Source organism: Thunnus albacares, chromosome 1 (genome assembly GCF_914725855.1).
Source record: "Thunnus albacares chromosome 1, fThuAlb1.1, whole genome shotgun sequence".
Classification (NCBI taxonomy): domain Eukaryota; kingdom Metazoa; phylum Chordata; class Actinopteri; order Scombriformes; family Scombridae; genus Thunnus; species Thunnus albacares.
The window spans coordinates 8,993,831-9,013,512 of record NC_058106.1 but is presented as its reverse complement, the minus strand read 5'-3'; the positions used below and the strand labels follow the sequence as shown (position 1 = coordinate 9,013,512).

Here is a 19,682-nt window from a genome sequence, read left to right as displayed (position 1 = left end):
ACAGTCTATTCAGATCAAAGTAGGGGAGCTTGACGTTAATATAATTAAAAAACAAGAATATGTCATTATATGTACTACAGAAATATATTTTTATATTTATATAGGTAATATTTTTATTTTTCTATTAATTTTACAAGTGGTTCTAGTAGTTGTAGTTGCAGTAGTAATGTAATTATGACCTTGCCACCCCTCCAAAAGTAACGATATTACTGCTCTGATCTAGATTAGCTGAACCTTCAATGTCACGTTTGTTGTTTGTAGCGGCTACTAGCTAAGTGTTTAACAACGTCAAACATGTTTAAGTTAAATTGTATATTATTCAGTTCTGTGAGTAAGGTTTGCCGTCAGTTTGCTGCCCCCTTAAATGCAAATGGGAGATCTATGTAAGTGTTTTATGGTTTACTAGCATCCGTGTTAGCTTGTTGGCTTGTTGTGATAAAGTCAGTCTGCTGTTTGTAGCCTAAATTACAGAATGTGGTGATATTCACAGAGCCTAGTTTGTATGAAGCTGGTGCTGATGATATGTTATGTGTACAGATGTGGAAGCAGCGCTGTCAGACTGCAGGACGCCGCAGCAGCCACCAAAGTCTCCTCTAAAGACTTCAGGTCAGACGTAGCTAACGTTACACAACTCACATTTTACTGCCTACTGACTGAATTATTCTGCATTAGTTTCTTGTATTCCATATGTAAAGGATAGGCTCATAGTTTTTCCAAGCGTGTCTTAAAACAACAGTCAGGTGTTCATATGAACACTGAAAGAGGTTTTCCTCGCTGTAATCAATCCTCCTGTTCACACTGGCCGTTAAAAGATCCCCTTCAAACGTGCTTTCAATGTGAGTGATGGGGGCCAAAATCCAGTGTCCACAATCATTTTGTGAAAAAATGCATTTAAAAGTTGATCTGAAGCTTATATGAGGCCTCAGCAGTCTGAGTTAGTCATATCAGGTTGATATCTGACACATTTACAGGATTTTTAGCATCAAATTCCCTCTCTGTGTTTCCTTAGACAGTATTTCCCTGTTGAACTGTGGTGGAAGTATAGTAACAAAAAGGGGGACTTTGACACTAAAAAGACTGTAACATTGAAAGATATCTACTTGATTGGACTCATTTGGACGGCTTAAGCATCAGATTAGCTTTAAATAAACTTTCAAATACATTTTTGCATAGGAGGAGGACGTGGATTTTGCCCCCCATAAGTTACGTTATGAAGGGATCTTCTAATGGTCAGTATGGACAGGAGGAATGATTACAGCAAGAAAAACATGTTTCACTGTTCATTTGGGCTCCTGACTGTTGTTTTAAGACAGACTTTCAAAATTGTGAAGCCATCCTTTAAACGTGTGTGCAGTTTGCTCAGTAAATAGAGGCACAACTTAATGCAGTAAATTCCTGTTGATGCAATATTAACTTTAGTTGTAACCCTTCAGTCAGACTCCTCCCCTGCCTGGTCAGGACAGTCCACTCAGATGGGGTGGAAAGAAGTTTGAGGAATTACCAATTGCTCACATTAAAGCCACATACAACAAGTAAGTGTAAATTGTATATGTGAGTATATAAGATTAGTACATTGTCAGCTAAATAGTAAAGTTACGCAGTAGTTGTATTAAGTGTTTGCCTTTTTTCCTCCTTCAGTATGTCAGCACTAAAACCCTTTTTGAATGAGGTGTAAATATTAACATCACTAATGTTTGCTGAAACAGAGCCATCATTAATGTTATTACTTCCACGTGTTTTTCCTGCTATGACAAGGCAAAATGTCTGCTGTGAAAAATGTCTATGAACTTAATTAATCTGAGAACAATACAATGGCTCTGATGTTAGCAAGGCTGTGAAGATTTACTCAGAAAATGTCTTTTGGCTTCCAAAGGGAATGACATGACAGAACAAGTTAGATTAAGTCACCTTGTGAATTTCACTCATCTATCCATCGCTAGGTTTTTCTGAAAGCAGTTTTGGCATTTTGTTTTGCCACTGTCAGATGTTTCTTTGTTGACTGAATGAATACCAGAATGAGATTTGTACCTTTGTGACTCAGAAAAGGGCTTCAGTCCTAATGAGACAATGCATGGAAAACATTTTTACATTAAAGATCCAGTCAGATTCTCTCCATCACTCATGAAAAGTATAATTTATACAGCTTAAGTGTTTTGCTTTTAAAGCAGATCTTGCTGTTAGAAAGCAGACTGGAACTTTCCTTTGTTATTTTAAGTAGAACTAAATGCAAGTTATCACACAGAAAACACACATTGATGTCATTTCTCTCTTGATTTGGATATTAAACAGACCTTTGTAAGATAAAAAAAAAAATGACTCATGGTTATTCATGATTTTTTTTCAAATTAGATAGAAAAGGTTTTTGACAGAACTCTTATTAGCAGTTATGTGACACAGAAAAAGCAATCATGGGGAACATGGTATGTGTGACAGTTTACAAAATAACATCTTTTTGACTATCCCAAAAATGAACACACACTTCAGTTGTGAGCCAGTGACCCAGTAAACTGTCCTGTCCTGTACCAGCACACACATCCAGCTGACAGACAGCGCGGGACAGTCGATGGTCAGGACGTCCTGTGGAACAGAGGGCTTCAAGAATATTAAGAAGTCGACACCGATCGCTGCTCAGACTGCAGGCCTTTCTGCTGCTGCGGTAAGTTCTCACATTCATGCACTCTGACAGTCTAAACGTTAAAGTAAATTAATATCAGTTAAGACTGCAGCCTCTGCTGCTTCCTCGCTCTGTGTAGCAACATGTTATTTAAGAACATTAAATGTCTGTTGACAGTAAACTGCCCTCTCATAGGACTGTGTGACAGTGGAGCAGTGTGTGTTAAATGCTCATTTAGACGGTGTGTTAGCCTGATTTATGAAGGCTGCTGGTTAGAAGGGTTTAGGTCACTCTGATTTGCAGTGAGGAGAGATGAAGTGTTTAATCACTACCACCGGTCATTTATCACAGAGGCAGATATGTGAGATTATTCTGATCTCTCATCTGTTGTCGTTGGATGAGAGATCAGCTGGGATATCAACACAAGCCCAAAACTCATGCTGTTCAATCCTTGTTCATTGATCTTTTATACTGTATGTCTCCTCTCAACAGAAAGCCACATCGAAGGGAGTGACGTTTGTTCGTGTTGTGGTCAAAGGTCTTGGCCCTGGACGTCTGGTGAGTAGAAAATATATGTCTGCTTTAAAGAAAGAGATGTATTAATAAGACCACTCTTATTTTCAGAGTATTTTATATCAAAATGTTGCCATTTTAATTGTTATTAGCAAACATGACATTTTAGAGATTATAAATGGGCACAAAGGACCATAAGATGAAAGTGAAACATGTTTTGTGAACCTGTTCTGTATTGATCTAAAAGTAGATGTGCAGCACAGATAAACCTGTCACTGCATGAAGAACTAAACCTCTGATCAATTCCAGCCTTTCTTACAATGACGATAATTTACACTGACATCTTGATCTGTTCCCATTAGCTTTGTTAATGAATGAATGCGTTTCTCACTGTTGTGCAGTCTGCGATCAAAGGTTTGACAATGGGAGGCCTGGAGGTGGTATCGATCACTGACAGCACCCCCGTGCCACACAATGGATGCCGCCCACGCAAAGCCAGGAGGATGTGATCTCCAAAATGCATTGAAAACAGGAGGAGGTTGTTGTCTTGTAATATGCTAATAAAGTGTTTTGTTGTATAACTTTCCCGGCTCTGAGCTGACCCTGCATAATTCATTTTGTGGAAATAATTGCAGATCGTGTTACTAATGAGCAGGAAACGAGTGTCTCGGTCCTCTGCTGGGACTGTTGACACATGAATGAACCTGCAGGCACTCCGATGTTCATTAGTAGACTGATGTTTGCAGACAGCTGTGAGGGTCACAGAAACAGACTGATGGTTTTGTATGGGGAAGAGAAAAACAGTGCTTTTCACACATCTGTTTGGACCCAGGTGGTAACCATGGGGACTAAACCCTTGAACCTGGCTGTGTTAGTGCCACGACGGCGCTCACACAACATTCAGCAGATGGTGAGAGAGAAGAGATGAAGCAAATTCAGCCTTCTGGTATGAACCAAGTTCTCTTTATGTTTAAGTACATTAGACAGCCAAACATCTGTTTCACATGATATGCAGTAAATACATCATTTGTAAAGCTCTGAAGGAAAAGTTAGCATGACAGATCAGTGCAGTATGAGAAGCGTTACAGTGGAAACAAACAAGAGACAAACAGGCATCAAACCAAGTCAGTGAGTGTGAATATCACTGTTTGAGCATTTTACTGATTTGTCCTCAACATGGCCGACATCCAGTCTCTCATGTTTACACCTTAAATGTTATGGATGATATGTTACACTTTAAACACATTGTAAGCTATAGTGTTTTGGGATGCATTTCCAAATCTTAACATAACCTTCAATTTTTTTTGAAATACAAGAAAACCATTTAATACCTCTAATATCAGTCAGACTTCAGTAAACACCCTTTGACCCAGAGAAAAAAAAAAGGCAGGCTGCCCTTGTTTAGTGCAAATGTTCAGGGCTATTTCCCTTTAATTACACAAGTACCCACATAGCGAGACAGCAGAAAAAGACATCACAACAAATGAAATGACTGATGCGTCAGGTGGTCAGTGTCAACATAGGAGTATATTTTTGCATTAATGTGTTTCAGTCTCTTCGCACTTAGGCTCTTGGACATAAAGCCTTCTGTGATGATGAAAAATGATCTATATACTCAAAAAGAGTACCATGTGTTAGTGTATAAATGAGGCTCCATCAAGACTGTACTCTGATACAAAGACATGACATGCAAATGCTTCATTTAATATCAACATCTTTCTGCAGACAAACGTTAAGTACACACAAAGTAAAATTAGCCCTTTATGAGAATCGTCCGACTCCCTGCTGCAGCTGGTGTCTCGACATGGACGCTGACAGTCACTGTACAAGCAATTTATCCTGCATCCATTCTGAATTCATATCTTTATAGCAGAAACCTCATTATAGATCAGCTCAGCAGCATAAATCAGCAACATTTTTTTTCTCTCCCAGCAATGAATCTGTATGACGGAACCGCAGAGACACAGTCGTGCAGCAGCACCATGATGTGAAATGTAAAACAAAACTGCAAGTTTTATTGTGCTGCTTTTAAGAAAGTCTACTGCTGAAGAGCACTGCAAATTTTATTTGTTCATTCATTAAATAGTGTATTTTATGAAGTAGAAAGCCTTGGATGATAGCAAAACGGATTAAAAGAAGTATGAAGATTTGGTGAGGCTTTCAATATTCCTTTGTTGTCTACACAGCAGCTGATTTCTACACTGTAGGTGCTGCAGTTTTCTCCCCAGTCAGAGGTAAAAGTGCTTCAGACAACCCTAAAACAAATTAAATCTGCTATAGAGAAAGAGAGGACTTTCAGAAAAAGTAAAGTGATATTGTGTTTAAACTGAGCCAATGCCTCAGTTTCCAAATATATAAATTACAGGCAGAGCATTAGAGTTTGAGATACACTGTAGATAAAAAAAAAAAAAATAAGAGGCTTCCTTACTGCTGTTTTAACAACATCAGAAGACAATAACTTTCATTTTGTTGTTACCTGGTGTTGAAATAAATGTGTATTCAAAGACATGTTGAACAGTTTGAGTGATAGCAGGTAACCTTATCCTGGCAGCGCTGGCCTTTTGTTTACATTTTTAATTGTAGGATGTCAGATTGCAATTTAAATTAAACTAAATGATTTGAAAATGACAGCGTCACAAAGCTTACGACTATTTTCCCAGTATGATGTGATTGGCTGGGTGAAATGTCACTCATCTGATCATCGTTCTTCTCAACAGCAATGCTGCTGTAAGTGTCTTTGGGCAACACCGTTAATCCCTAGTAGCATTGTAGCTCTCCCTGACCTTTCACCTCTGAAGAGGACAAGAGATAAAGGAGCAAATTATTTCAAAGATGACTACAAATACCATCAAGCTGATATATAAGAATATTCTGGAAAGCTTTTGCACAATCACTAGGACAACTGCAGGAATTACACAGCTGACCACAGTATGTAAGATGATTCAAGCAGCTGATATAAGTTGAAACTTATATAGAAAAAATGTGCAGTACTCAAAATAGAGATTTTATACACACTAGCTATACAAAAATACATTGCTTTATTTCAAATCGCAATGAAGTCCTTCCTTTGTTACACAAACATCTAAACTCTGGATCAGGCAAAAATCAAATCACCAATAGAAGATATCTGTGGACTCTATCCAACAAGTTCAGGATCACAGCTTTCCCTTCCAAACTTCCCTCATCACCTGACATCAGCCACACATTCAACTAAACAGAAGTTTAACATCAACAGAGCAATGCTGCTTCAAACAAACAAAACATAAATAACAGGTCGGATTATGTTACTGTAAATACATTACCACAAGCTCATCACACTGCAAAAAAACAGCGGGACAGCGGACTGTTGATGGTGAAGACACCACCAGGGGAGGTGCTACAGAAAGCATGGGAAGCTTTTTCAACAGGACTGCTTGTATAGAACAGGAGGAGTAATGGGCGGCACAAGAGACAATGGTTCACTAATGATTACATCAGGCATCTTAATGCTTTTACACACCGCCTTTTTCCCTCCTAACAGGGAAGGCTATTTTCCTTCATTGTTATAGACAGGTAGCAGTGGACAGTAAATCTGAATTAGGCCACATCTCTTCACATCACATCACTCATATTCTTTACAGCAGCAAATTCACAATTTGTATAATGACAGTAGAGTCTACAACATCAGCACTGACTAACATTTCTTCAGACTTTGTAGTGTTGAAACATTACTGCGACTGAAACACTACTGGAGAAGATTGTTGGATCAATCCCCTTCTGGGTGGGAAAAAGTGGACAAAGTGAGAGTCCTCAACAGCTGTTGTTGATGTTGCCTTGATAAAGGCACTTCACTGCGGACTTTCGCAGTAAACCAGCCGTTGAGAGTGTGTGGACTGTGTTTGAGTGTGAAGTAGGGCGGGGCTGGATCGATGTCACAGGAGCTCTGTATTTTATACAACTCAAGCATTTGGTGCCTCTTAAATATTGCACTTAAAAAGAGGAAGTGGAAGTTAAATATTAGAGGGACAAGGAGTGATTGTGCAATCAGCCCTCTGTTTAGGACCTTGACAGGGGAAGATAGGTTGGCACTGCGAGGTAAGTGCAGGAGTGGATTTGGTGGACTGAGGGGAGTGTCACAGGAGCCTCTACTGAGGCCTTCTATTACTCCGCATCACTTCCCCTGGAGATTGCTGAGCTCCAGGTCCTCCTTGCGGCGTTTTTGCTGGGTGAAGAGGGAGCTGAAGGGGTAGAGCTTTGCTTTGGCTGGGTAGCGCTGGCCAGCAATATCTACCTCGTAGTCCCCGCGGTTGATGAAGTCTGGAGTGATGGGTGTGGGGAGCCCCTCTGGGCCTGGTGGTGGAGACACAAAGCCCAGGCAGACGTGGCGCTCCAGAGTGTAGCTGTAGGCGCTGCTGGTGGTCGTGCCGGCCAGCTGACCGTTGCAGAAAATGGGCTCGCCCCACCACGGCCACAGGTCCAGCTCAGTGTCGTGGTCCTCTAGAACCAGCATGACGAATCGACGAGATACACCGTCCTGACGCTGCTGCAGCAAGGCCTCACGACCGAGAAAATCTGTGTCCTGATGGAGGCAGGGAGACAGGAGGGAGGTGTAGAGAGATGACAGGAGAGAAGGAAGATGTGAGATAAGAAGGGAAAAGGGTGAAGGAAGAAGGAGTTTGGGAAATTGTAAAAAAGTTCAAGAAGAAGAAGGGCAAAGTAAAGACATGGATTCTGCTGATAACTGCTCGAGAGTTTTACACTGTGGGGTCCATTCATTAACACCATGCTGACATTATGTCTGTATGCAGCAGACAGTACACCTGATGTTCAACTGTTTTCAAGATGAGAGTGATGGCAAACTTTAAGACTGCTGGTGTAGAGAGCCACCTGCTGTGCCTGCAAGGGTCTAAGAAAGCAGATGGCCTACCAATTATTAACTTACTTGTCTTTTCTCATCTCCCAATCATTTTAAAGTAAAACGATGATGTAGCAGTTGAAGTGAGACCTTCAAAATCATCATTCTTAATAATATAACTGACTGAAATGAAAGGTATCAATACACATTTTATCTTGTTCATCAAAATCACCATGGTAACAGAAAATTTGCTATTGACTGAAACACAGTAATGTAATATAACCATAATTCAGGAAGCAGAATTGAGAATCCACACTGGTTAATATCATGTGACAGCTGGACTGAAAACAGACCTTATCAAACTTGACCCTGAACTCTCGTCCACACTCCAGCGGGGTGGTGAAGGCGTCAAGGTCCTGACCCCAGAAGGCGAAGAATTTCTCTATACGTAGGCTGCGCAGTGCGTAGTATCCAGCGTTACGAATGCCATACTTCTGACCCACTGACATCACCTCGTTGTACACATGCAGTGCATACTGTGGGGAGCAGAGAAAAACATTCATCTAAGACAGTATTACGCAGTTCTTTAAAACAGACTTTACCAACCATCTTGTGGAGTGGTGATGAGAAATATGTTTGTGAGCAGGTTGCACCTCTATTGGGATGTAGAGCATGAAGCCTGGTTCCCCTGTGTGAGTCATACTCATCACTCTGATCCCGTTGGCATAGCCCACACTCATCTCCTGTGTACACACATACACACACAGACAGTTAGTGTTCCTGCTAATGTGGGGAAAATAAGACAAAGAAGAACTTCCAACAATCAGTCACATCACTCCCTTTTTACTGACCTTTTAAATGACTTTCATCTCTACAACCACAGCTGCAACCTAAACTACAGCTGCTGCTGCTGCTGCTACTACCAGTACGGCTACTTCAACAATTATAACAATTCTTATAACTGAGTAGTACTACTGTGATCAGCACTATTGTTATCATTATTTCTAGATTAATATTATTGCAGCTAGCCTTAGTTTCCCACCTTGCAGAACATGGAGGGAAAGTGATCAGGCGTCATGGAAACATAAGACAGCTCAGCCAGGACATCCATTGCACGAGGTCCAATCAGATTTAAAGCTGTAAGTAAATGAACAGAGTTATAAACACTGAAAAAACACCTTCTGATTAACAAAGCTGTCCAGATCCGGTACTTTCACTGTGCAGGCTTTCTATATCAATTCACAACTAATGTCAATAGAATTACTCATAATAATAATAATATCTGTTCAAAGCATTGCTTCAGGTCTGTGCACTAATTATCATCCTTTAACAATGCAAAAGAGTTGTTAACGAGGAACAACTGCAAAATACAGAGAAGATAGTGTTTCATTACAAAATTTAGCTCTTTCAATTTTTTTTCCATCAGTTGATCTAAAAAGATTATTTCGTATCATTCGGGTAAGGACGTACTATATAATGCCATGTGTATGTTTTGGGATGGAGATCCTCAGTTGGCGTTTCATGTTGCACACAACAACAATGTAGGTTTACTGTTGCTTGCATTTTAGACAGTTAAGGTAATGGCCATTTCAATTTTGGAAACATAATTAACCACCCTCCCTCCATCTTTTTGGTCCCTCCAGTGTCTGATTTCTCCAAATGCCAAACCCAGAACCAGCTTATTTGAATAACTAGGTTAAGAGCAGAATTATGTGTGCATGGAGAGTGGACGTGTGATGCTGGTTTATGTAATATTGTTTGGACACTAGATGGTGACAACAACACAGGTGCTATTAACTAACCTGTGTATTTCCAGCTGACATCCTCTAGGTGGAGGTGTGGGTCATTGGGCATGTGTTTCTTTATCCAGGACCAACAGTGGACCTGCTGGTCCGTTGGAGAGACAATGAAGAAGCTGCAGAGGGGACAGAAATGTGAGTTGTTTTAGATATCTTTTAGTCATAATAAGCTGCATGTCTATAGTCTTATTCTCTAGATGGTTCAAACCTGTTCTTGCTGAGGCGGACCACGCTGCAGTCGTTCTCATAGCCGCCTCTTTCATTCAGCATGCCAGTGTGAACGATATGTCCAACAGGAACATCCAGGTCGTTGGCACACAGATGTTGCAGCAGCTCCAGGGCCTGGTCCCCCGTTGACTGGGACATCAGGACAGACCAGAAGGTTTGACTTAAATCACTTTAACACTCTGGGTGCATTACTCATTTAAAAAGAAGTAGTACATTACTGCTGCATCAGTGGTGACTAATTGACATTTTGAGTAATCAGCCATTTTAAAAACATTTTGCTGTGTTTTGGCGCAGATGAACACAACACTGATGGAAACCACATGGCATATATCTAATTGGGTGTGAGCTTATAAATTGTGCATAGTACGTTGTGACTTACAGTCAGTTCAAACTTGGTAAAGGAGGACATGTCGATGACACAGACAGCCTCTTTGCAGCATTTCACTTCTGCTCCAACAATGTCAAACCAGTCTGGCTTGTAGAAGGTCTTACTCTGGTCCAGAGATAGCAGATCTACAGAGACAAACAAAAATACACAAAAAATATGTAAAAAAAAAAAAAAAATACAATGCCCAGCATGATTCTGAGTGTTAGAATATAGGTTGGAACAATGCCTCACAATGAAAATTTTTGAGGTTCACTTAAGACTTTCTTGATAAAGACAGTGTGGCGTGTTTCTGGTCAGTAATCTGTACCTTTCCCTGGAGGAACAAAATATTTGGGCCTTTCAAAGCCATGTTTCTCCATCCAGCGTGCTCCCTGGGTGTCCAGACGGTCATACAGAGGGCTGGTCCTCAGCTGACGACCAGTCTGAAAGTCCCAGCGAGGAACCTTCAGTTCATACAGCAAGGCTAGACACACACACATAGAAATACACAGTGGTCAGACCAAATCATACCAGAGCAAAATTGAGACACTGCACATTACAAATTATGAATTTGTAATTAAACAGATGTTAATTATGTTGGTGCCCATGCCATCAATTCCTACAAGCGTTATCAACAACTGTTCTCTGCTGCTTTATAACATCTGTCAACATCTTTCAGACCACTCTAATGGCATAAACGCTTGTTTGTTGAGACAATTCTGGTTAAAATTGGTACAAATTAGTAAATTCTACATGTGGGGGCTTAAATCATATCATTTCTGTTTAGAGAAGAAAAGTTTCCAAATACTGCTCTTACCTGGGCATGACCTTTAATGTGTGAATGACTATTTAGTTATCTAGATTTGAAATTATTCAGTCTGTCATTTCTTATTACTACACCGCTGTATGCTGTTGTTAACCAGTCTGTTTTAACAAAACATACAATATATGTATATATATACAATATATGATTCAGTATTGTGCTATATAAGCCCCTGATGATTGTACCCCTTTGGTTAAGAACATTAACACCCAACATACAAACGGTGACAAGAGGTGACTTACGCATGACTTCCATTACTCTGTGTCGTAGGAAGGTTCGGCTGCTCTGCAGGTTGCCAAAGCGTTTGACGTCCAGTGGCCAGACATTGGCAGTGGGGTATCCGTAAGTCATCCACTCTGCCAGGTACCTGGACACCAAAATACATAACATGGCATATGTGCTTCACAATCAACCATCACAATGCTGATCACTGTGATTAAGACACTACAGATCAATTATATTTTGCTGTGAGTTTCTGAATTTAAACCACTGGATAGAGTCCAGTCTGTGAGTATCAACCGATCGTAAAGTCTGCACTTAGTAGACTTACAGAGGTGTGGACATATAGACATAGTACTGTTCTAGGATATTCTGTTTACTGTATATACAGTAGGGAATTAAAGACTGAAATAAATAAGACCTCAGCCTAATTTCAGGAAATACACTTATACCCGTACTTACTTGCCAGCTCCTCCAGCAAAGGACAGGCCCGAGGAGTTCATCCCTGCCAGCACATAGTAGCCAGAGACACCTGGTGTCTCCCCCATCAGACAGCGCATATCAGGGGTGAAGGATTCTGGACAGTTGACCAGCTGTTGGATCTCAGCTGACTCAAGACCCGGCATTCTCCTCAGCAGGGCACTGAGCATTGGCTCTACAAGTGCAAAAAGATAGGGATGATATACATTTTCTATTTAGACATACTCTAAAAGGAGCTGTTTCCACAACAATACGTTGCATTTTCAAATCCTATAATTACCATAAACAAATCACTATGATCAAGATAACTGGTGGCCACATTTCCAAAAAACTCCACTGCCACAAAAATATGGTTGCTACTTGTTTTCCCGCCCCTAGTGTTTGTTTTTCTCATTACTGAAAAACAAAAACAAAATAAAATACTAAAGTAATCTTTTCATTGTCTTTTGCACAACCACCCACCACAAATCATCTAATATTAATTCTACAAGCTTAAAGCTCAGTTTTCACTGCAAGAAAAACACCCTTTTCCCATGTTGTGCTATAAACGGTCAAGCAGGTTTTCCAACATGTAAACTGAGCCAGAGGCTCAATTAGATAATCCCTTACTGATATCAAATGCTACACATAACATCTTTAACCTGTATTCTGAATTTGATCACAGACCTAATATAATAAAAGGATACTCGAGATTTTTTATGATTTTCCGGTCATTATTGAAGTTTCCATTAACACCTTCAAAGTATTATTAGTATCAATGTAATATATTTCATTCATATACATTCATGAAAACACATTCTTACCATGTTTTAAAAAACAACATGCAATATGAAATGATAAATAGGGTTTAAACTGTAGAATGACTTTGATGATATGCTTGACCCTGTACAGAGCTGCAGTTCAAGGTTGGCTGCTGTACTGCTGTCTTTACGACTGCCTGTCAAGCTGCAAGAACATTCTCAGATTACTGGCAGCATGAGGTGAAAGCCAACAAGACAGTATGTGTATGTGTGTGAGTATGTTTGTTTACATGTGTATAGAGTAGTGCACTTTGGACTGAGTCCAATGTATGACACTGATGGCAGTTGAAGTCCAATTAAGAGCAGAAAATAAACATTTCACATAAGGCTACTTGCACCACACACACACACACACACACACACACACACATTTAATATCACATGCTGAGACAAGCCTCCAATACATAAAGGACCTGAATTCAACAAATCCTCAAACTAATTACATGTTGGATAAACTGACACCACGACTGAAGCCTAGTAAAAAAAACAATAAAACGTGTGACCAAAATGATATTGGGCTATGAAAACAAAACAGGTCGGACTATGGAGCTATGGAGCTATAAACAAAATAGCCTTCGAGCCTAAACCTAACTAAAAATCACATAATATCATGGTAGATGAATAACTGTGGAGCTCTGCTCCTAGGAGGGTCATGTCACATGTTATGACCAGGTCAGGTGATGAAGTGTAGCCTAAAAATAGCTCAGTCCCACTGAAAAACCATGACCTGATCCTTTGCAAAGTTCTAAGAGGTACTCTGCAACTTTTGCAGGAAATGACTAAAACCTGAATTTCAGTTCAGACACATTCAGTGTCTTATAATCACAAAATCTTTGTCCTACAAAATAAAGCATTATGAAATCTCATTTACTGTCCATTTGGCCAATTGCCAAGATGACACAAAAATGATCTATCAAACAACAAAATTTGCTCAGGAGTGCCAATAAATGACAAACAACTAATTTAAATATAATGCTAATTTCTATAAACCTCTCCTCCCTCCCTCCCTTACCAAAGTGGTCCCAGTCCTCCTGCATGTTCTGGATCTCCAGCTGGTTGCGGCCCTCAGTGAAGATGGGTTTGGGGTTCTTCTCAAAGCCACCTGACAGAAGGCCTCCTTGCCAAGGCCGTGCATATATCCTGCCATCCATATCGATCACCACTATGGACAAGACACAGGCTCAGTTACACCACCTCCTCTGGGCTTATTTGTTGGCAACCATCTGATTTCATGTAACAGGCAAAAACACGTTTAAAATTTACTTTGACAGCAAATAACGATTTTCATCTTCAATGTTCAGTTCAACAAAGTGAACAATAAATTAAGCACACCTTATACCCTCTCTCTCTTTCTAACTGTCACACTAAATGCATTTAAACTTATTTGCACTGATATACCCTCCACCATAATGATGCTGAAACTCCTCATGAAATGCAGCTGTTGCCTATAAAAAAGGCGATTTAAATCTGCAAATGGTGCTATAATGGCATATAGTCACAGAGTAGACTTCACCTTATGTCACTGTGTGTCAACAGGGAACCTAATCTTAGAGGAAAATACTTGGGGGCAGACTAGGAGATGCTTGTTACAGTAACTCTGAGTGAAGTGAGTTTCTCTGTCAGCCAATTTGCCAAGAAACCAATCATAATTTAACAGATTTATTCCATTCCAAATATCATATTAAGCTGCCAATTTTAAAATCCATCAGCAATTGTGCCTGCTGTGAGAAAAAGTACATTTTTATGACGTGTGTTTAATGTCTGATACCTGGCGTGTTGAGTGGAAGCTGCTCCTGGAGAGGTTTGGTGAGGAGGTAGAAGTGTTCACAGCCATGAAGAGGAACTGACACCTTCACCTCACTCGCCTGGCCCAGCTCGTAAGCCCACTGGAACAGAGACAGACAAAGCAAAAAAAGTCTACCTGCTGCTCTAAACACTATTTACAGTTGGGATTAAACTGTAATCTATTATCTAAAATTCAGGAAAAACCTTGTTTAACTAATTTCCTGCAGGAGACCCCGATATAATCCTAGATGCCCTCAAGTTTTTAGTCATACTGAGTTTATCAGAAGTTCTAGTAGCAATCGATGAAAAAAATCAGGGTAATTCCAAAATGCGTATTTAGGTTTTCCTGCACAAATTTGTTGATGTTTCCCCATATGTATCCCATAATCCCACTCTGAGGTTTACCTGTCCAGCACAGTTGACAAAATATTCACACTCAATGGAGCCGCGATCCGTCTCCACCGCCATCACTTGACCCTTCTCTACCAGAACCTGCTGAACACTGGTTCGCTCCAGGATCTGAACCCCTGGATAGCAACATGGAAGAAGAGGAGATGGGAGAGGAGAAAAAGGGAAGGATGGAAGGCGGAGATGACAATAAATAAGAAATGTATGAATGTATTGAACAGTTGGTTGGTGTTATGTCACATTTTAAATGTAAAATATGTGTAATTCTATGATATCTTGCTACAACAGTGCAGTCGATGGTGTGTCATCAAGTTGTGAGTTTGAATCTCGTGCCTTGTCCAGCAGCAGCCACAGCCAGAGCGTGGTTAACATCAGGTGGAGACACCACAGCATCTGCAGGGAGGTGGATCGCTCCCACCAGGTCATGAATGTTAACAAGAGGGTGGAGTTTGGCCACTTCCTTAGGTTTAATGACGTTACAGCTGATCCCCATGATCCTGAGAAGGGAGTGAGGAGATATAGGTGAAGATATAATATTAATGCAAATGTTATTTTTCCTATTTTAAAGGCTCTGCATATCAAGCTAAGATCTGATCTTCTGGAAGCTGGGTGTAGATATGATTTTCTACCAGCTATAAACGTGGTCAGTCAAAGCGTGTGATCAATTTGTCTTGTTGATGTGCTTGTGCAAGACAGTCATATATCCGTCATATATCAGTTGATATTAACTTACATCACAGGTATATTGGTTTTATGTATGTTGGCTGATAAGTAACAAGACACTGCAGTACAGAAATACCAAAGATATGTTTGAGGTCATTTAGAAACTGTGTCACCATGACACTTTGTCCACCAGAGAGCACGGACAAGTTTATTTTTCAACGCAAAATGTCCTCCTGGGTGTACATTTTGTTCACAACTCTTCAAAGAAAACAAATTCAAAAATGTTTATCTATGTTATGTGTTTATGTAAGGAAAATTACCCTTGGCTGATATATCATTACCAAATTTTTAAACACATATTGGTATCAGTATCTGTCTCAAAATGTCAGTATTGATCAGGCTATATTGCCCATTACCAAAAAGTAACTTACTTAAGTCTAGATGCCAGACGCTTCAGGGAGATGAAACGATCCTGATTTTGGGCCAGACACAAAGAACCTGTCTTCACATAACCTGAAACAAATAAACACAAGTCTCAAACTACACACGGCTCTTCACTGCTCAAATACAGACGACAGCCATAATGAATAAAACTCTGGCAAAACTGTGGCAGAATCATCATTCTAGCCTTGTTAAAAGTCAAAACATACAGACTTGTGCCATCAAATAATCTCTTGAACTTGGAAGTGGCTACTATTGTATGCCACATGCAAACATCTCAGCTGCATCACTGTAAAAATACTGCACTGAAACACAATGTGATGAATACATTTCTCATTTAATTTTACAAGGCATGATATAATTCTGAAAAGCAGGATGCATTGACTGCACTTCTATAACCCACAGAGAGTACTAAGAATAAATGCATGTGTAACAGATTAATGTAGACATATCAAATCATTCCTGTTTATTATTTTTGCCCTATTGGGTCTGTATCTCCTACCTGTGTCACATTTGGGGTTTGTGTGTGTGTATGTGCTCAGCATAGCAGGTGTGTGCACTCATGCACGCGGGTCAAAACTTTTTCCACCTAACAGACATGTAGGCTGCGTCAACCGAAACTCCTTGATTTTTTTTTTTTTTTAATGCATTAGATGTGACACTAAGGTGATCTAATGCTTGTATCTACATCATGACAGTATCAATATTGTAATGTCATGTTTCAATTCATAGTCATGGTTACTGGGTTTTGTGATTTACACTGCAATGTCGATCCATGTCTATGAAATTGAACTTCATTGTATCCAATAGTTATTTATTTTGTAACTTTTTCCCACTGACAGAGAGGGGGGCCAAGCAGACACACACACACACACAACACCAGCTGATGTTTTTGTTACTTTGTATGTATTTTACCAGATCAACACTAAAGACCTGAGACCCAGTGCTGCCTCCTGCCTCTTAATTGAAAATGCCAAGAACACATGGCAGAACATCACAGGCGTAACCCAGCCGGCTACAGATACATAAATAAATAAAAACACAGTTAGCCATATGTATCCGCGGACTGTTTACACAAATCTATTAATAGTCAATAAAACTTTGTCTTCATGAAGAACATGTCAGAGTGGCTCACCTGTTTTAACTCCTGTATCTTCCTCCAGCTGCTGATAAAGAGTGTTGGAATAGCTGGCCATTTGACACTCAATGGTGATAGGCTTGGCCACGCTAACAATGCCAGCACACAGTCTGGTTGTTCCTGCACCCAGTCTGCCAACAGAAAAACAGGACAGCCATTATAGCATTAGCAGAACAATATCCAGTTCACAGCTCTCTTTACTGATCCTCTATTGTCTATTCTACAGTGGGAGCTGTCTTTTTTACAACCCCTACACAGGAATTTCAGAGGTAAGATTCTGTTACAGTAAGGTCTCTTGAACTACTGTGACTTGGATTATACATCATTTGTATATCAACTGGGGAGAAAAACTTCTGCCAAATAAATAAATACAAATTTATACATGTAACCCTTGAGCTAGAGGTCTTTCTCAAAACCGATTTAGCACGATTTAGACCACCCCCCATACAACTTCATATATTACCAATAGATTAAATATTATCTCACCTTCCCTGCTCCAGCAGCACAATATCAGTCCAGCCCAGTTTGGCCAGGTGGTAGGCTACTGATGTTCCCACAATACCTCCTCCACAGATCACCACACGGGCCTGACTGGGCAGTGGGAGTAGGTGGGAGTCTCCACTGACAGCCATGCAGTGGGGGGAGGTCCAGAGGGCCCTGCCAGCCAATCTGTACCCCGTCTGTGGAAGCAGCAGACGGGGGAGCAGGGCAGGGGACAGAGCCCTGGAGCTCCGCACACAGCTGCACATAGCTGTGCTTTCTGCAACCATATACAAACAAACAAACGTCAGGTGTTCGAGTATTCAAGGTTCATATGAAGAAGGTTAAAACGTCAATACAGAAAATGTCACTAATTGTAATTTCTATAAGGTTACATGCAGGTGCAGTGTTGTTCTTCAGTCAGTTGTAGTTTTAAGAGACTACGAATGATATTGATCAAGCTGTTGCTGTTAGCCGAACTAATACAGGTTGACACTAACTAAAGTACTCAATACTTCATGTTACAAACAGTGAAGACGTAGCCTGGGAAGCTATCAATGCTAGCTTGCAATAGTCCTTCAACTGTCACAGTTATATTACAGACTTATGGTAGCTCTAAAGCATCGCTGTAATTCTCCGTTTATCTGTGTAACTCAGCTAGCTTTAGCTTATAGGGCATTATTACCTTAGTAAATTGTCCTGGACATTTTGCTTGGACGGAAAGAGCCTTAGCTGACCTGTACATTCTTAAAGTTTTGTAAAAGTTTGCTGACATTTTGTAGTTTTTCGAGCTCCCGGGGTTAAAGTTAGCGTTAGTGGTACTAGTAGCTAGCGTACGTAGCTTAGCCTAACGGAAAATCAGCTAATGTTGATTATTCAAGTAGCTAACGTCCAGCGCGTTTACAGACTTTATTCCCTGAGGCTTCCTTCATGGCTTACACTGATATAAAACTCACCTAATCAGTTCAGCCCCGTCGTTGTGATATTTTAAGGACAGAAGTGATATGACAGAAACTCTTGTTTGGGTACAGCAGGCACTATCAAAGTCAAACCTGCTACAATAACAACGAGTACTTCCGGTACTAAAAAAAACCCTTCAAAATGAAGTCCTTCCCTCCAGTACAGAGGTCAGAGTGCTTATGTTCTTTCTACTTCAGCTTCGTTGGCACTTTTAAATTGCTGTTATTGTTATTTGAGTAAAGTTCCTTACAGACCCCATTTCTGCGACATGATTCAAGCCTGGAAAACATCCTCTAATCCAGTGGTTCTCAAAGTGGGGTCCTCAGCAAAAAGGGGAATTATTTATTTTCACTATAATTCCATCCATAAGTAACACAACGACAGAATATATGACTATTTTGGTCACAGGTTTCACACACTTTCTGTCATAAAACATCAAAAAGCAAAAATCTTATCAGATAGGGGACCCTGGGACAAAGTCTTATCAAATGGGGGTTTATGGTCTAATTTGTGTCAGTTTAGGGGTCTGTGATGTGAACCACTGCTCTAATCAATTGAGCTCAACAGCTCAACAGGTATAGAAGCCAAACCAATATCTGGTGCCAATATCACCATCATCTGTGTCTAGATGATGGCAGTGGTGTCTCTCAAAATCCTTGTGACAAGTTAACAAAAATTTTTGTTGCCTGTATCTTGTTATGCGTAACAACAGTCATAAATGCCTTGCCTTAAACCTGCTTGATTGAAATGGTCTATTTGGATCTATTTTGATCTAGTCTTGGTTCTTATATGGTCTGGTTTGAGAAAACTTTGAACAGACCTATTCTGTGTTGTAAAAATCTGCCTGATCTGGTACAAATATAGTAAAGATTTCACACACCAGAAACAGATTGGGGGGTTTTTTGTTGTTTTTTTTTTTCATACAGTACATGTTTGCCTGAGAAGTGCTGGAAGTTAGTCAAACTGGGCTTCATTAATGCCCCCGTTTATCAAATAATATACAATATGTAAAGAAGAACTGACATGTGGTTGACATAGTTGAAAAATAACCATGTCAGTGTAACATTAGGTTGTGAAGAGCATTCAATATATTTGCAGTGTGCTCAGCCAGGCATTTATACAGAACTAAC

The 19,682-nt window shown here is 40.1% G+C and overlaps 2 protein-coding genes across 2 annotated transcripts; one reads left to right on the top strand and one right to left on the bottom strand.

Annotated features, from left to right (window-relative positions):
- The first annotated feature begins 200 nt into the window (after window positions 1-200).
- mrps11 (mitochondrial ribosomal protein S11) lies at window positions 201-3,712 on the top strand. Its single transcript, XM_044369974.1, has 6 exons — window positions 201-383; window positions 538-606; window positions 1,434-1,532; window positions 2,527-2,656; window positions 3,107-3,172; window positions 3,529-3,712. Exons 1-6 carry the CDS (start codon window positions 295-297, stop codon window positions 3,634-3,636), a joined length of 561 nt encoding a protein of 186 aa, XP_044225909.1. The 5' UTR covers window positions 201-294; the 3' UTR covers window positions 3,637-3,712.
- A 2,434-nt stretch (window positions 3,713-6,146) lies between these two features.
- On the bottom strand, window positions 6,147-18,664 carry pdpr (pyruvate dehydrogenase phosphatase regulatory subunit). The gene is made up of 18 exons (XM_044369638.1): window positions 18,549-18,664; window positions 17,599-17,872; window positions 17,110-17,243; window positions 15,965-16,046; window positions 15,204-15,367; window positions 14,868-14,989; window positions 14,446-14,563; window positions 13,690-13,839; window positions 11,860-12,052; window positions 11,421-11,545; window positions 10,684-10,839; window positions 10,368-10,501; window positions 9,969-10,117; window positions 9,764-9,876; window positions 9,004-9,098; window positions 8,615-8,704; window positions 8,315-8,497; window positions 6,147-7,685 (listed from the first exon to the last, which is right to left on the bottom strand). The coding sequence occupies exons 2-18, from the start codon at window positions 17,859-17,861 to the stop codon at window positions 7,278-7,280; spliced, it is 2,679 nt and encodes an 892-aa protein (XP_044225573.1). The 5' UTR covers window positions 17,862-17,872; window positions 18,549-18,664; the 3' UTR covers window positions 6,147-7,277.
- Between the last annotated feature and the right edge of the window lie 1,018 nt (window positions 18,665-19,682).

What these genes read in the sequence shown, in the direction of transcription:
- pdpr (XM_044369638.1), bottom strand. Translation starts at nt 17,861, where the DNA reads ATGTGCAGCTGTGTGCGGAGCTCCAGGGCTCTGTCCCCTGCCCTGCTC. An exon ending in AGATACAGGAGTTAAAACAG is followed by an intron (nt 16,047 to 17,109) that starts GTGAGCCACTCT and finishes TATTTGTTTCAG; the next exon opens with GTTATGTGAAGACAGGTTCT. An exon ending in TGCTCTACATCCCAATAGAG is followed by an intron (nt 8,498 to 8,614) that starts GTGCAACCTGCT and finishes TGCTCCCCACAG; the next exon opens with TATGCACTGCATGTGTACAA.
- mrps11 (XM_044369974.1), top strand. Translation starts at nt 295, where the DNA reads ATGTTTAAGTTAAATTGTATATTATTCAGTTCTGTGAGTAAGGTTTGC. An exon ending in AATGCAAATGGGAGATCTAT is followed by an intron (nt 384 to 537) that starts GTAAGTGTTTTA and finishes TTATGTGTACAG; the next exon opens with ATGTGGAAGCAGCGCTGTCA. An exon ending in ATTAAAGCCACATACAACAA is followed by an intron (nt 1,533 to 2,526) that starts GTAAGTGTAAAT and finishes GTCCTGTACCAG; the next exon opens with CACACACATCCAGCTGACAG.